The 18,373-nt window shown below is 44.3% G+C and overlaps 1 protein-coding gene across 1 annotated transcript in view; it reads right to left on the reverse strand.

Moving 5' to 3' along the window:
* The window catches only part of LOC106563268 (astrotactin-2), a 537,304-nt gene that overhangs the window by 342,399 nt on the left and 176,532 nt on the right, over nucleotides 1-18,373 (reverse strand). Inside the window, exon 5 of the mRNA XM_014128700.3 lies at nucleotides 8,824-8,931. Coding sequence (XP_013984175.2) covers nucleotides 8,824-8,931 — 108 coding nt within the window. The remainder of the gene's footprint in view (nucleotides 1-8,823; nucleotides 8,932-18,373) is intronic.

Here is an 18,373-nt window from a genome sequence, read left to right on the forward strand (position 1 = left end):
TTGGTGGATGGAGCGAGACATGATGTCCCAGATGTGCACAATTGGATTCAGGTCTGGGGAACGGGCGGGCCAGTCCATAGCATCAATGCCTTCCTCTTGCAGGAACTGCTGACACACTCCAGCCACATGAGGTCTAGCATTGTCTTGCATTAGGAGGAACCCAGGGCCAACCGCACCAGCATATGGTCTCACAAGGAGTCTGAGGATCTCATCTCGGTACCTAATGGCAGTCAGGCTACCTCTGGCGAGCACATGGAGGGCTGTGCGGCCCCCCCAAAGAAATGCCACCCCACACCATGACTGACCCACCGCCAAACCGGTCATGCTGGAGGATGTTGCAGGCAGCAGAACGTTCTCCACGGCGTCTCCAGACTCTGTCACGTCTGTCACGTGCTCAGTGTGAACCTGCTTTCAGCTGTGAAGAGCACAGGGCGCCAGTGGCGAATTTGCCAATCTTGGTGTTCTCGGGCAAATGCCAAACGTCTTGCACGGTGTTGGGCTGTAAGCACAACCCCCACCTGTGGACGTCGGGCCCTCATACCACCCTCATGGAGTCTGTTTCTGACCGTTTGAGCAGACACATGCACATTTGTGGCCTGCTGGAGGTCATTTTACAGGGCTCTGGCAGTGCTTCTCCTGCTCCTCCTTGCACAAAGGCGGAGGTAGCGGTCTTGCTGCTGGGTTGTTGCCCTCCTACGGCCTCCTCCACGTCTCCTGATGTACTGGCCTGTCTCCTGGTAGCGCCTCCATGCTCTGGACACTACGCTGACAGACACAGCAAACCTTCTTGCCACAGCTCGCATTGATGTGCCATCCTGGATGAGCTGCACTACCTGAGCCACTTGTGTGGGTTGTAGACTCCGTCTCATGCTACCACTAGAGTGAAAGCACCGCCAGCATTCAAAAGTGACCAAAACATCAGCCAGGAAGCATAGGAACTGAGAAGTGGTCTGTGGTTCCCACCTGCATTGGGGGTGTCTTGCTAATTGCCTATAATTTCCACCATGTCCAGGTCTATTCCATTTGCACAACAGCATGTGAAATTTATTGTCAATCAGTGTTGCTTCCTAAGTGGACAGTTTGATTTCATAGAAGTGTGATTGACTTGGAGGTACATTGTGTTGTTTAAGTGTTCCCTTAATTTTTTTGAGCAGTGTATGATTGCATAAAAAAGGTGACATTTTACAATAAATTGAATACCTGAAATACCACCAAAATCCCTGAACTCCATTCATTATTTGTCCGTGCCAGTAAAGTGTTTGGTGTGCTATAATTAAATCAATATCTGGTGGATTATAAATTCAAAAAGTTTGGAGTATCTGCATCCATTGTCCAACTGTTGCATTTATTAAAATTGTTTTTAAAACCTTTTAACAATTTCAATGACCGTTGCTAATAATAAGGATAATAATTAACAATCTTAATTTGATCACTCTTTTGTTGCTGAGAATTTCCCTGCACAGCAGGAAATGCAAACTTGTAGTGATTTTAAGGTTTAATTTAACATAATGAAAAATGGACCAACCCCTACAAAAACTGTCCATTCCTTATAATGCAAAGGCACACACTCACAAACATACAAAAAAGAAAGGCGTGCACATTCACAAGGACATTCGAGAACACAAACACACACACAGGCACACAGGCGCACACACAATGCTATCAAATGGCAGTTTGGTTATGCAGACTAAATCATGGCATCCATTAAGGCATCTTATTCAGCTTGCTTATCATTCAGACTCCATTTTCTTCAGCTCATGTATCTGCTGAGTGTCATGATGGTGCTAGAGATCCCTCTAACACCACTCTGGGGATAACAACGTCCTCACTGCTTCCAGCTACACAAACAAATCCAAATATATATATTTCTACTTCAGTCGACTTAGTCCCTGCCATGCTCCCCAACAGTCGCGTTGCATTTTAACATCTCCTTCGCTGTCAGAAACAATCAATTGATCTGTCAGCCATATTTGCAGTTGCACTGTTATTTTTGCTGTTACTAAATTGTTCTGTTTTTAAAGTAGATTTGGAGTTCACCCAATGGTGAAAGATTCTCTGGTGGTAGGATTTTGTTTGTTCAATGGCTTCGGCTGCTTCAGTGCAAATTTAGCTCAAGTTCATGGAGACTCAATATTTTATATTAGACAGAGAAATGTTCATTCACCGGTCTATCTAAACTATGGTTTGGTTCTGTCAGTGATAGAAAATTAGCTCATGGGGTTTACATCTGGTTGAATTTGGAAAATGAGAGTCATTTGCATAGCAGCCTGTCCCAGGGCTGAGTGAAGGGAGTTGATACTGGATTTTTGAAATCCTCAAGCTTCTCAGCAAAGTTTGTAGTCAGTACTGAGAACATCAGCAGGCACATTTTTATCAATTGTCCACTCGAGAGCAAGCTACTGTGCAAATGCACTTAAAGGTGTGCCATTTGTGCTAGTACGAACTCGGACCCAGGCACAGATAAATACAGCAGGCAGAGGTAAGGGTAAATCCAGAATATTTACTTAACTTCTTTGGGATGGGGGCAGCATTTTCACGGCCGGATAAAAAACGTACCCAATTTAATCTGGTTACTACTCCTGCCCAGAAACTAGAATATGCATATAATTAGTAGATTTGGATAGAAAACACTCTAATGTTTCTAAAACTGTTTGAATGGTGTCTGTGAGTATAACAGAACTCATATGGCAGGCCAAAACCTGAGAAGATTCCATACAGGAAGTGCCCTGTCTGACAATTTGTTGTCCTTCTATTGCATCTCTATCGAAAATACAGCATCTGTGCTGTAACGTGACATTTTCTAAGGCTTTCATTGGCTTTCTAAAGCCGCCAGAAAGTGGAATGGGGTGTCTGCTGTCTCTGGGCAAAGAAGAGCAGTAGAATTTGTAAGTGGTCAGGCTGGGGACAGTGAGACTGGAGATGCGCGTTCACGAGACTACTCAATTTTTTTCTTTCAGCCTTTGAATGAATACGTTGCCCGGTTGGAATATTATCGCTATTTTACAAGAAAAATTGCATAAAAATGATTTTAAACAGCGTTTGACATGCTTCTAAGTACGGTAATGGAATATTTTGAAATTTTTTGTCACGAAATGCACTCACGCGTCACCCTTCGGATAGTGACCTGAACGCAAGAACAAAACGGAGCTATTTGAATATAACTATGGATTATTTGGAACCAAAACAACATTTGTTGTTGAAGTAGAAGTCCTGGGAGTGCATTCTGATGAAGAACAGCAAAGGTAATCCAATTTTTCTAATAGTAATTCTGAGTTTAGTGAGCCCCAAACTTGGTGGGTGTCAAATAGCCGTGATGGCTATGTGATAGCTATGTACTCAGAATATTGCAAAAAGTGCTTTCGCCGAAAAGCTATTTTAAAATCTGACACCGCCATTCCATAAAGGAGTTCTGTATCTATAATTCTTTAAAAAATTGTTATGTTTTTTGTCAACGTTTATCGTAATTTAGTAAATTCACCGGAAGTTTTCAGTGGGTATGCTAGTTCTGAACATCACATGCTAATGTAAAAAGCTGGTTTTTGATATAAATATGAACTTGATTGAACAAAACATGCATGTATTGTATAACATAATGTCCTAGGAGTGTCATCTGATTAAGATCATCAAAGGTTAGTGCTGCATTTAGCTGTGGTTTGGGTTTATGTGACATATATACTTGCTTGGAAAATGGCTGTGTGATTATTTGTGTCTATGTACTCTCCTAACATAATCTAATGTTTTGCTTTCGCTGTAAAGCCCTTTTGAAATCGGACAATGTGGTTAGATTAATGAGAGTCTTATCTTTAAAATGGTGTAAAATAGTTGATTGTTTGAGAAAATTGAATTATGGTATTTTAGTTGGATTTATATTTTGCGCCGTGTGATGCCATTGGCTGTTGGCTAGCGGTTCCGCAGGCGGAACGGGGTTCCGCTAGCGGAACGTCTGTCCTCAACAGGTTAAGGTCTTCATAGCAAAACATCAAAGCAAAGGCACACGAAAACACTGAACAAAACATGAGACCTGAGCAACTGGCCCAGTCCACAGAGGAACCTAAATAGTCATCCAACAGGTGATCCCAATAAGCCCAATCAGGGTCACCTGGAAACTAGAAGTAACCAAAGGGTGCTCTCCAGTGGCAACCTCAGGTAGTACACTCAATGGAGAACCTGACCCCCCCCCCCCCCCAAGCGTTCCACCAGGGGTAGCTGAACGTCGATGGAAGTTCCGAATGATTCCGGGGTCCAAAATGTCCTTGGCTGGAACCTAGGAACATTCCTCAGGCCCGTAACCCTCCCAGTCCACGAGATACTGAGTCCCTCGCCGGAACTGACGACTGGAGAGGATGCGTCACACCGTGTAGGCTGGTTGTCCCGCTATCATGCGAGGTGGAGGTGGAGTCCGAGTGGCCGGAACCATAGGACTGAACACCACAGGCTTGAGTCTGGAGTTGTGGAAGGTGGGATGAACCCTCATGGACCGGGGAAGATGAAGACGACAGGCCACTGGATTGATGCACCGTAGAACCTTGAAGGGCCCAACGTACAGGAGAGCCAACTTCCTAGATTCTACGCGTAGAGGCAGATCACTAGTAGACAACCAGGCCATCTGGCCTGGATGCAGGAGGTGACTCGGGTGGCGATGACCGAGCCCTCTTCCAGGTCCAGCGGCAACGAGAGATGAGGTGTTGAGCGGAAGGTACCGTCACTTCAATCTCCTGATCTGGAAACAGGGGGGGGCTGATAACCGTACAACACCTGGAATGGTGACAGGCCAGTGGAGGAACACTGGAGTGTGTTGTGTGCATACCCCACCCAAGGAAGGTGCTGACTCCAAGTGGCAGGGTTGGCGGACACACAGCACCGTAAGGCGGTTTCCAGATCCTGGTTCACCTGCTCAGTTTGACCGTTGACCTGAGGGTGATCACCCGAGGACAGACTGGCTGATGACCCCAGAAGAGTACAGAATGCTCTCCAAAATCTGGAGGCAAACTGGGGTCCCCGGTCGGAGAGTATGTCCAGAGGAAGTCCATGTAGGTGGAAAACATGCTGAATGACTAGCTGAGCAGTCTCACGTGCAGATGGAAACTTAGGCAGGGGAATGAAATGTGCCACCTTGGAAAAGCGGTCCGCAATGACCAGGATGGCCGTGTCCCCCTCTGAGGATGGAAGGCCCATGATGAAATGCATAGAGAGATGGGACCAGGTTCGAGAAGGTGTTGGCTGTGGATGAAGAAGCCATAGAGGCTGCTGACAAGGAGTCTTGTTCCGGCGCATGTCGGACAGGCAGCCACAAAGGTCCGATTGTCCACCTCCGACGAGGGACACCATAACCTCCTCCTCAAACTCTAGCATTCATTGCCCTCCCGAATGAGAGGTGAGACGCGACGAGTGAGCCCACTGAAGTACCTTGGACCGTGCCCCAAGAGGAACAAAAAGTCTGTTAGGTGGACAGCCATCTGGAACTGCCTCCCTACCTTGTGCCTCCCTCACTACAGTCTCCATACCCCAGGACACTTGCGTGAGGATGAGCGGCCTGGGGATGATGGATTCAAGCGGCCGATCCTCACTGGAGCTGGGGAACTGGCGAGAAAGGGCATCCGGCTTCACATTCTTAGACCCTTGGACGGTCAGATAACGTGAATCTGAACCAAGTGAAGAAGAGAGCCCAACGAGGCTGTTGGCGTTTGAGGCATTTAGCCTCCTGGATGTAGGCCATGTACTTGTGGTCAGTCCAAACTGTAAAGGGATGTTCCAAGCCCTCCAACCAGTGCCGCCACTCCTCCAAAGCCAGTTTGACCGCAAGAAGCTCCCGATTGCTGACACCATAGTTTCTCTCCACTGGAGTGAGACGCCTGGAGGAGAAGGCACAGGGATGAAGCTTTTGGTCTTTCGCCTAGCACTGAGACAGAACCGTCCCCACCCCAACATCAGAGGCATCCACCTCTACCACGAAGGGAAGAGAAGGATCCGCATGAACGAGAATGGGTGCAGAAAAAAACTGACATTTCAGGCCCTGGAATGCCTTCCCAGCAACAGGGGTCCAGCATACATGCCCAGCCGAGCCCTTGGTGAGCATTGTCAATGGCGCCGCCACAGCACTAAAGTTTCTCACAAATCTCTGGTAGAAATAAGCAAAACCCCAAAAACGCTGAACTTGCTTGACCGTGCTGGGTCACGGCCAGTTGATCAAGGCTCCTACCTTTTGGGGAGTCCATCAGTACATAGCCCTGTGACACGATGTACCCGAGGAAGGAGATCTGAGGAACGTGAAACTCACACTTTTCGGCCTTCACGAACAAGTGATGAGCGAGGAGTCTTTGAAGAACCTGGCGGACATGTTGGACATGTTCAATCATGGACTTGGAGAAGATGAGGTTGTCATCTAGGTACACAAACTGGTGAAGGAAGTCACGCAGCACATCATTAACCAGGGCCTGGAAAATGGCTGGAGCATTAGTAAGTACAAACTGCATGACCCGGTACTCATGTCCATTAGGAGTGTTGAACGCTGTCTTCCACTCGTCTCCCTGTCTGATGCGCACCAGATTATACGCATTCCGTAAATCCAATTTAGAGGAAACCGTAGCTCCCTGGAGTCTCTCAAAAGCTGATGACATAAGAGGAAGGGGGTAACGGTTCTTGATGGTAATGTTATTTAAACACTGGTAATTGATACAGGGACGTAATCCCACATCCTTCTTCCCAACAAAGAAAAAACCCACTCCTGCAGGGAAACGTAGATGCCTGCAGTTCGAAGACCAACGAACATTGGAGCAGGAACCCACGACACCTCCCAGGATGCTCGTCATAGTGCTCCCGAGGAGAGGAAGATGATGAGCTGGTAGGAAGCAGAGGGTTAGAAACAGCCACAGGTGCAGCAGCAGCTGCTCCTGTCTGTCCTGTCTGCAGAGTGAACACAAGAGTTCCTTAATCCTCCGACAATGTCTTCTGGCACGCTTCATGGCAATCAATCACTGTTCCATGGTGAGTGAGAGCCAACCATAAGTGGTGTTCGGAGTGTCCCTCGGATGACGGAGAAATCTCTGCTGGGTCCATTTTGTGGCTCAGGTCTACTGTGACATTCGTGCTAGTACGAACTCGGACCCAGGCACAGAGAAATACAGCAGGCAGAGGTAAGGGTAAATCCAGAATATTTACTTAAGGTCTTCATAGCAAAACAACAAAGCAAGAACACTGAACAAAACATGAGACCTGAGCAACTGGCCCAGCCCACAGAGGAACCTAAATAGTCATCCAACAGGTGATCCCAATAAGCCCAATCAGGGTCACCTGGGAACTAGAAGTAACCAAAGGGTGCTCTCCAGTGGCAACCTCAGGTAGTACACTCAAGGGAGAACCTGACTTGTGACAAAAGGCCCCCATCAGAAGCCTTTCACCTCAGAAGAATGATCCAGGCTACTAATATATATTCACGAATTGGGGGTGGGAACATTGTGGTGATTTCCACATCACAACAAATAACAAGAAATGACAAGAAATAGGGCACTGATAGCTGTCAGTGTAGCTAGCTAGCATGCTAACCTTATCCAGATAGCTAATGTTATCTGTTGTTGCTACACCATATTCAAAGGATTAGCCAGCTGGCTGGGCTATGGCTGGTTCTGGAGCTGGATTTGTCATAAGCATTTATGGAAAACTTTGCCACAGATGGATAGGGGAAAACAGTATCTTTGACTTTGTCATCTATTGTTGGATTTTCCATACATTGTGGCCGTGAATCTGCCATAGAAATAGAAGGAATAAGATGAAGTTCAGTAATATGAATAGCCAAACTATTTAACGATTTGGACTAGAGACACGTTTTTCTACATTGTAATGTGCATGGTGAAACCTTTGGTAGACAGCTGGCAGGCTATTCAGCTGCACTACAGCAATGCCAAGCCCTGGCTCATGCCATGGTTCTCATAGGTAGGGGAAGTGAAATGATAGGCTGCAATGACTTTGCTCATGATGCATGCCTTAAATTATATGTAACAACACCCTGAGCGCATCAGACACGAAATGAAACACCAATACAAATGTAACAACAGCACAAAAGAAATGAACAAGTTAGTGGAATTTTCTTTCACGGGTGCCTTTTCATTATAGGATAGACACTTGTGATTTCTAGCTGCACCAATCAAGGCAGAGATAAAGGCAGTGGAGTGTGGTCAAAACCATTCATCTTGGGCCGACGGGGGACGGGGTTCCAAAATGTAATCATATCACAAGCAATTTTACCATTTATAATGGTTTTTTTTTTTATACACACTAGCTAAAAAATAAGTGAAACTTGACAAATGATCTAAGGATTATCTATTATATTGCTCAGTCGCGACTCGAGAATAGAAAGAACTTTGCAGGCGTTTCTGATTAATAAACAATGCCATGTTGGTGGGTGGTAACATACAAATAAAACCCAGCCCTGAAAAAAACACACTGAAAACTATTAGCACGTCATATCATAGGGAAAACATTGCATTGGCACAGAAATTATATGAAGTTACCATTTCAGAGTTCCCACTTCAACCTCAAATATATCATACAATGACTTGACTTAAATCGTTGTGCAACATCGTGGGTAAGCTATGGGCATTGTCTTTCAGTTGAAAAAAAAGTGCATTTACACTCTTGTGGGTGTTTAAGAAAGCACATAGCAGAAAATGGGAAATTACTTTTGAAATCCACTTTGATTGAATTCTAGTCGTAGTCGCACCTTTCCACACACATTTATGAACAATGACACCCACATGCGTGTTCACAAACACACACGTTAACGCACGCACACACATACAGACACACCAAGGCCTTCTCCAGTCTCACCTCTGCTGCGCCGGCGTCCCCTGTGCTGCTCTGTGTAGAACTTCAGCTGGGTCTCATCGTCACCATCTGACCCAGAGTCTCCTTGGCGACCAAACACACTACCAGCCACTGGAAGAGGAGAGGAAGAGGGAGAAAAAGAGGAGGATGAACAGTGTGGAGGACTATATTGGGTCAAAAATGTATTGTGTGCCATCACTGACAAGAGGCTTCAATATAATCTAGAAGCAGGACATCATTGGGAAACACATTCTTTCCATCATTGGGAAAGAATATGAGGCTCTTGACATTATCTCAATGACAACTTGAGAACTTATGAAAGACAGTGAATTCAGTTATTTTCACCATTGAAAAGAGCAGTGGCGTGGTAATGGAGAATGGTTGAGAAGTAATATCATGTTTTGACAGGTGGGAAGTTATTTATCCATCCTGGGAAAGATGAGGTGAACTGAGGACTGAGGTGAACAGAATGAGATTGGAATACCCAGACACCCGTTCAAAACCATTGGCTGTGCCATGACTGAAACTGCCATTACAGTGTCTGTCTGGGATGGACTCACACAATGTATTTTTGGAGCTAGTTTCAATCAATAACACACCACATTAAACCAATTTTCTTTCAATGTTCCCTCTTCCTTCTTCCCTCAGCCACCAACTACGCCTATACAATACTCCCTGACCCATCAAGATCCACTTATCCAAAACAAATGGTAGACTACAATAAAGCAAACATAATTCTTTAGTTTCCAATGACCCTGAATTTCCCACTCACAACATTTAAGTTATTTAGCAGATGCTCTTATACAGGACCAAGTAGGGTTAAGTGCCTTGCTCAAGGGCACATCAACAGATTTGTCAACTAGTAGGCTCAGGGATTTGAACGAGCAGCCCTTCGTTAACTGGCCAAACTCATTTCACCGCTAAGCTACCTGCAGGCCATTGAAAGTAAACTGCATTAAAACTCTACTAAGTGTTTACTCTAAGGCCTATTCAAAGTTTCTCAACTCATCCTAAAAGCATTTTGCTTAAATCTAATCTCTCAAGGACTACAAACACAATCTCTCCGTAAAGAAGAAAGGCTGTGAGAAACTAAAAGCACAATTACCACAAAATGCCTAGGCTTACCTGTCTTTGGGGCAAGCCGTTTCATGTTGTGTTGTGAATTAGTAAATCTACTTGAAACACCGGATTAAATGTGCCAATTTGCCGCCTCGCGGAAAAGCGCACCAAAGAGACAGAAGCGCATAGAGCTTTCACACGCGGGTCCTTGGAATTAATTATGTTTAGGGAAAACAAAATTAGCCTTTCCATCAATTAGGAATTTGATGGCAAGGTTTTCTTAGATGTCTCACTTAGTGAAATGTTCAGGTTGGCAGGACAATTGAACGCTTTGGAATAGACAAGCTGTTTGCCTGATTGCATGGGCTCGCTAGGTGCACACTTCAAGGTGTGTTATGGAGTGGAGCACTTGAAAGGCATGCTCCCCTTTAACCACTGAATAAAGCTATTGCAGCACACATATGACTGGGCAGGGGTGCAGCCATGAGTGGGCCCAGCAAATCAGAATGAGTTTCACCCCACAAAAGGGCTTTAGTACAGAAATACTCCTCAGCTCATGAAACATGGAACCAACAATTTACATGTTGCTTTTATATTTTTGTTCAGTGTATTTATAAAAGTTACCTTATCCGAGAGAGATTAACTGTGTGAAAAATGTCATGCCAGGGTATGCCTACACGAAACACAGCCCTTATTTTAAGTGTTTCTAAAATCCCCTAAAGGAAAAAAATATGGTAGAGAAACGATTGGAACCATTTCCCTCTTTGACCGCTAGGTTGTATGGGTATTATAACTCATGTGGTACTCTTTGATGGAAAAGGTTGTGTGTGTCAACTGTAGGGTGCCCATGTTGCTGGGGATCGGAGGTGTCCGGTGCGAGAGAGGCAGGTTGCGGTGGCCAGGGTCAGAGAGGCAGGTTGAGGTGGCCAGGGTCAGAGAGGCAGGTTGAGGTGGCCAGGGTCAGAGAGGCAGGTTGAGGTGGCCAGGGTCAGAGTAGTGCAGAAGATGTCGTATTCTGAGGCAGTGAAGAAGGGAGGGGAGGGTGGATCAAGGGTGAGGGATTCTGAGTGGATCAACAGTATGTGAATAGTAGATCTGTGCCAGAACAGAGGGATAGGCAAATGAGTGAAATACAGTACCAGTCAATAGTTTGGACACACCTACTCATTCAAGGGTTTTTCTTTATTTTTACTATTTTCTACATTGTTGAATAGTAGTGAAGACATCAAAACTATGAAATAACACACATTGAATCATGTAGTAACCAAAAAAGTGTTGAACAAATCAAAATATATGTTATATTTTTGATTCTTCAAAGTAGCCAGCCTTTGCCTAGATGACAGCTTTGCACTCTCTTGGCATTCTCTCAACCAGCTTCATGAGTTAGTCACCTGGAACGCATTTCAGTTAACAGGTATGCCTTGTTAAAAGTTAATTTGTGTAATTTCTTTCCTTCGTAATGCCTTTGAGCCAATCAGTTGTGTTGTGACAAGGTGGGGGGGTATACAGAAGATAGCCCTACTTGGTAAAAGACCAAGTCCATATTATGGAAAGAACAGCTCAAATAAGCAAAGAGAAACGACAGACCATCATTACTTTAAGACATGAAGGTCAGTCAATCCAGAACACTTCAAGAACTTTGAAAGTTTCTTCAAATGCAGTTGCAAAAACCATCAAGCGCTATGATGAAACTAGCTCCCATGAGGACCGCTCCAGGAAAGGAAGACCAAGAGTTACTTCTGCTGCAGAGGATAACTTCATTGGAGTTAACAGCACCTCAGATTGCAGCCCAAATAAATGCTTCAAAGAGTTCAGACACATCTCAACATCAACTGTTCGGACGTATACTGTGTGAATCAGGCCTTCATGGTCGAATTGCTGCAAAGAAACCACTACTAAAGGACACCAACAAGAAGAAGAAACTTGCTTGGGCCAAGAAATACGAGCAATGGACATTAGACCGGTGGAAATCTGTCCTTTGGTCTGATGAGTCCAATTTTTTTATTTTTGGTTCCAAAAGCTGTGTCTTTGTGAGACGCAGAGTAGGTGAACGGATGATCTCCGCATGTGTGGTTCCCACCATGAAGCATGGAGGAGGAGGTGTGATGGTGCTTTTCTGGTGACACTGTCGGTGATTCATTTAGAATTACCTCATCCCCATACTGTATTTATTTATTTATTTATTTATGTATCTTGCTCATTTGCACCCCAGTATCTATACTTGCACATTTATCTTTTGCACATCTATCACTCCAGTTTTTAATTGCTATATTGTAATTACTTTGCCACCATGGCCTATTTATTGCCTTACCTCCCTTATCTTACCTCATCTGCACACACTGTATATAGACTTTTGTACTGTATTATTGACTGTATGTTTGTTTATTCCATGTGTAACTCTGTGTTGTAGTATGTGACGAACTGCTTTGCTTTATATTGGCTATGTCACAGTTGTAAATGAGAACAACTAGCCTACCTGGTTAAATAAAGGTGAAATAAAAATTAAATAAATAAATAAATTAAAAAACATCATGCTACCACAGCATTCTGCAGCAATACACCATCCCATCTGGTTTGCGCTTCGTGGGACTATCATTAGTTTTTTCAACAGGACAATGACCCAACACACATTCAGGCTGTGTAAAGGCTATTAGCCCAAGAAGGAGAGTGATTGAGTGCTGCATCAGATGACCGAGCCTCCACAATCACCCGATCTCAACGCAATTGAGATGGTTTAGGATGAGTTGGACCGCAGAGTGAAGGAAAAGCAGCCAACAAGTGCTCAGAATATGTAGGAGCTCCTTCAAGACAGGTGAAGCTGGTTGAGAGAATGCCAAGAGTGTGCAAAGCTGTCATCAAGGTGGCTACTATGAATCATCTAAAATCTAAAATCTATTTTGATTAGTTTAACACTTTTTAGGTTAGTACATGATTCCATGTGTTACTTCATAGGTTTGATGTCTTTACTATTATTCTACAATGTAGAACATAGTAAAAAATAAAGACAAAGGAGTAGGGGTGTCCACACTTTTGATGGGTACTGAATGTTTCAGTAAGGTTGGCTTCTTAGCGTTCATAGCAATGTTTATCAACAACACCGCAGAGAAGTCACACAAAATATATGTAGATGTTGTGGTGGCAGCTGCAGAGAAGTACTTGGGGGTACGAGATTTGACTTCAGAAGAGTTTAGTGGTAGGGGGGATCATAAGGGATCATAGCTTTCACCTGGATTCATCTTGCCAGTCTATGTCATGGAAAGAGCTCAGTGAGATGTAGCGACCTTAACCAAACACCTTGCAATCTCATTAAGCGGTTCAGACCTCATGGCGGAATAGTTGAGGTGTTGGCTTGTCAGTAGCTGGACTGGGGTTCAAGTCCAGGTTAGGGCAACCCCCTGAATGTAACCCCCCCATTACAGTATTATACAGTAGGCTATATCCCACTGTTCAACATTAGCAGGAAGCCAAGTTAAATGATTGTGATACAAAGTTAGAAAACAATTCAAGACAACAACAAACCAAAGGGTCCAAAATGTAAAGGATTAGACCTACAGTAAGTAGGCATTCCATGACCAATTCTGTATTTGGCAAAATCGACCAATTGTCTTCACACAGGTATATATTCACCTCCCCCATGGCCTTGTAAACATCTTGGAGCATTCCAAAATGGCCCACAATCTAGCGGGAATTAATTGTTTTCATTTAAAAGATAGGCAAAATACCTTTGTGAATCATAACCATGCCTAAGGCAGACACAACACTGGGTAAACACATATACCGATCATACAGTATATACAGTGGAGTACGTGTATTAACAACATATTCACTAATTAGCAGGGGACAGGACAGACCAGTGAAGCACGGCAACGTAAACAAAAAAAAAGAACGATATGAAAATGAAAAGAGATTAAATGAAATAAAGAAAACATTGACCTTGTCAGTAGACTATTGGTGAATGTTTATGAGCTCCTCAACACTGCATCCACTCCAGTACAGGATAGGAACGAAACCTTTAGATAGAAATTTGAGTCTGCCTAGTTCAATCTCACCTTGGTAGCCTAAACCATAGGCATGTTCCCTCATTCTCTGAACATTTCTTTCTCATGCTTTCCATCCCACAGTGTTCATGTTTAACACACCGTATTCTAACATGATGCATACATTTATACCCAATTTTACAGCACATTGAGTCCTTTTCCAAACAAACCAGTTTGTAGGCAACAGAGCAAAATAATGACTCAAACTTTTCCCGAAAAAACTTTTAACTACAAGTCAAATCTTTATGACACAGACAGTCCTTCACGAGTTATGGCTTGTAATATTCATGCAGTCAATAAAATAAGGTATTTAATCTACCTTTGCTTGACGTTTGCCAAGAAAAAAAGGTTTGGGTGAGACTTAGTGATAAAATACCTCTCCATCATTGGCAATAAAAGCAGCTACGCTTTAGAGGAACAGTAGGCGTATTTCAGATCAGGAGAAACACAATTTCCTACGTGTCTGTCCAACTGTGACATCTGACAACAAAAATAGGTAACTTATGTCAGTGTGATGTTTTATCTTTTCCGTTATTACACCAATACAGTGTTGTGCTCCCTTTCTCAAAATAGTTGAGAAAAACAAATAGCCTACAGCAGTGGGCAAAAGAGATGATAACATTAAATACATTATTCAACCAGCAAATGTTGGTGGAACATTTAGAGGGGTGTTCCTGAAGAACTCAAACGTCATGCTTTTTTCTGGCCTTGGTTACATAATGTGAGTGGAAATTCATCACCCTGAGCTGCTTAATTCAGTTAGAGACCAATACCTTATTTTTCCTTAAGCACCGTCTGCCGTCTGCATTTCGATTTCTGTCACGTACAATTAGGGGGAGGATTGATGAGGGCTTTAATTGTTTCATTGTGAGTATCCAGGGAATGGAAAGGATAGCTGAGGCCAGACCTATAAGTTGTTACCTCTGATGAAATGGGAAATGTCATAGAGCCATTATCCATTATCCTATATGTCACATGTCTCAGGGGCCTTATGCATGTCCTAGTACTGTCAAGGCATTCTGAAATGCTAGCTCATTCACCTGTGTTTCTCTTGTCTTTATGAGTGGAGGCCCCTTTTGAAGGCTCTCGGATACACCTCAGTCTGTCTCTCTACTTACTGTTGCAAGTTAGAACAGGTGCAATTTCGATTTTGTTAGTCAGTCTCACTCAGATATCATGTTAAAAATTGCAAACATTTCTCTCCACCCTATGGCAAATGTGTAGAATTGCATGAAATGACTAATACAATTGCGCCCCCTACCCCCATCAAAGTTGCCATCCCTGCTCTAGGTACTCCAATAGCCCTCCAGGACAATGTAAAGTATTTCTGAGGTTTAGTTCACAGCAGACAAAACCCAATCAGAGGCCAAATTATTTGGAAAGCTCTCGAAGGGCCATTGACTGGCTTCTGTTGGGACCCACTGGGCACAAAATGGTTGAATCAATGTTGTTTTCATGTCATTTCAATGAAATGACATTGAACCAATGTGGAATAGATGTTGAATTGACGTCTGTGCCCAGTGGGGAAGCCCTCCATCGGCGGAGAAGTGAAATGTATTTTCATTTTATTTTTTTACAAATCAGAACGATTAAGAGATTTAATCACCATGATCCCTAGGATCAAACAAGCCAAACATCCATAAGCCCAAGAGGAAACTAGGATGGAGACCACCGCTGCTAAATCGTGTCTAACACTGCAATAAAATATAAATAATAATAATAATAATGTAGATGCTTACTCTGCCCATGCTGCTGAAAAAACACAGACACATACAAGCCATGTTCTTTCGGTATTTGAAGACAATGAGGATGTATAGGCCTTCAGTACTGGGAAAAAGCAATAGTGTGACTATATAAAAGAAGTATCCCACTGTTGTCTGATGTAACTCTCTGAGGTGTGGGAAGTAATGACAGTGAATTATCTCTGGGGTAGGTTTATAACTGTACAGAGATCACGTTAGACTTCTGGCAAAGCAGACGTTTAGAACGTGCATTTAAAACAGGTGTTGGAGGATTCTCATCTCGTCACAGTTTTTTCTCTTGAGGGTGGTTTAGTTGACTTAGTTTAAATGGCACTATTTCTAGGCGGCTTTATCCTGCAGTGGCTTTAAATCCCTTCATTATGCATTTTGTTTTTCAATCTCCGTGCATTTATCAGGGCTTTAATGTCATGGTGGCACGGCAGTGCTGAGGAGAGGTGTTCAGTCACACACACACACACAAACACACGGATACACACACTCACACGCACCCAGGAACGCACGTACAGACCACGCACATGCACACACACACCATCTCCCTCACACACACACACACACACACACACACACACACACTGGGGTCGTGTTCCAGTTTGATTTGCAAATTGAGCTCAAGAGACGACTGCCGAAACAGCACGGACGCTTGATGAAACTGTGAAAGTGGAGAGAGAAGACAAGAAAGAAAAATAGATAGAAGGAGGGAGAAATATCACTCCATTAACATGCTGAGATATTCATGCAGATATATGGTTAAGTGGAGCGACTTCCAAGAGCGAGTAAAACAAGTTAGTAAGGGAACATGTGCATTGAAAGTTTGAAGGCTGCAGTCCTGTGTTACAAATGAGGTGGTAAAACAGAGGCCACTAGCGCCTAACAAGCCTATCAGGAAAACCACTGCACTCCCACACACGCACGCACACACACACGCACGCACGCACACACGCACTCCCACACACACACACTCCCACACTCCCACACACACACACACACACACACACACACACACACACACACACACACACACACACACACACACACACACACACACACACACACACACACACACACACACACACACACACACACACACACACACACACACACACACACACACACACACACACACACACACACACACACAGTGCATGTGTTTCTATTGTAGGTGTTGTACCAGACAGACAGGACATGGTTGTGACAAAGAACAGAGGTTTTTCCGACCTCTTATTGAAATGTGTCAACTCTGTCTCTCTCTCCCCCTCACTCTCGCTCTCTCTCTCTCACACACATACCCACACTCTCTCCCTCACTGTGAAATGCATCACCTCCCTATCCTCTCTTGTCGTCATTATGCCTGCTCTCTCTTCCATGTCAAGGGCACTACTGGTGTCTAACACACTTCCATAAAAAGCATTGACTCTGGAGGCTGAAACTAAACTATAGGGTGAAGACGGTAAAGTTTTTCATTAGTCCGGCTGCCTGCCTATCTGAGTTGTGTCACACCTTCAACCACTCTCCATCTGCCTCTCTCTCCTAAACAGTGTGTATGTGTGTGTGTGTGTGCAGTAGATTCACACCCTTCCTAACTAAAATATGCTGTTCAAAATGAAACATATACCAATTAAAATTCTCCCTGAATTTTGAAATGGTTCAATCCACACCTTTTCTAAGTCTAATTATTTGCCATTCTCTATAAGTTTAATGTCAATTACTATAGTGAAAGCTTCTGTCTTTGCACGTCACACTGACTTTCACCAACACTGAGCGCAACGTGGACGTAGTAGTTCCAATAATGCATTGTTACTCGCAGCAGAAGAGTCGTTCATACTGCATTGACAAAGTCCCAGATAGATCGCGTTTGCAGCAAGTGACAAGGCAGGATGGAGAAATATGAGGGATGAAACACACACACACACAGAGAGAGAGAGAGAGAGAGACAAGCGGAGAGAGAGAGAGAGAGACAAGCGGAGAGAGAGAGAGAGACAAGCGGAGAGAGAGAGAGAGACAAGCGGAGAGAGAGAGAGAGACAAGCGGAGAGAGAGAGAGAGACAAGCGGAGAGAGAGAGAGAGAGACAAGCGGAGAGAGAGAGAGAGACAAGCGGAGAGAGAGAGAGAGACAAGCGGAGAGAGTGTTGGAGGACATAGTGAGAGGAAGTGAGGGAGAGAGAGAGAGAGACAAGCGGAGAGAGAGAGCGAGAGACAAGCGGAGAGAGAGAGAGAGAGACAAGCGGAGAGAGAGAGAGAGAGACAAGCGGAGAGAGTGTTGGAGGACATAGTGAGAGGAAGTGAGGATGGAATGAGAGGGAGTGAGGGAGACCAAGGGTGATGGTGGGTGGAAAGGGAGAAAGTGAGGGACAGAGGTTTAAAAGAAAGGGAGGTGAGGGATGATACAGTGGTAGAGAGAGAGAGAGAGAGAGAGAGAAGGGCTATAGCGAGTGAAGATAGGGAGGATAGGGTGGGGGGAAAGGTTACATGGGGAAAGAAAGCGGGAGCTGCTTTTCAATCTGCCCTGTGATGGGAGTGATTAAGGTGGTGCAGGCACTGGGAGGCGAGGCAGAGATGAGTTCATTCTGCACTATAAAAGCTAATCATTTTTCTGTCGGGGAGCACAGATCACCCTCTGCTTCTGCCACGCACGCCATCACATCAACACAGTACCACACCTAATGGACTTCAGCTCAGGTGGGCTAGTGTGAGTGA

Source organism: Salmo salar, chromosome 11 (assembly GCF_965601325.2).
Source record: "Salmo salar chromosome 11, fSalSal1, whole genome shotgun sequence".
In the NCBI taxonomy this organism is placed as follows: Eukaryota; Metazoa; Chordata; class Actinopteri; order Salmoniformes; family Salmonidae; genus Salmo; species Salmo salar.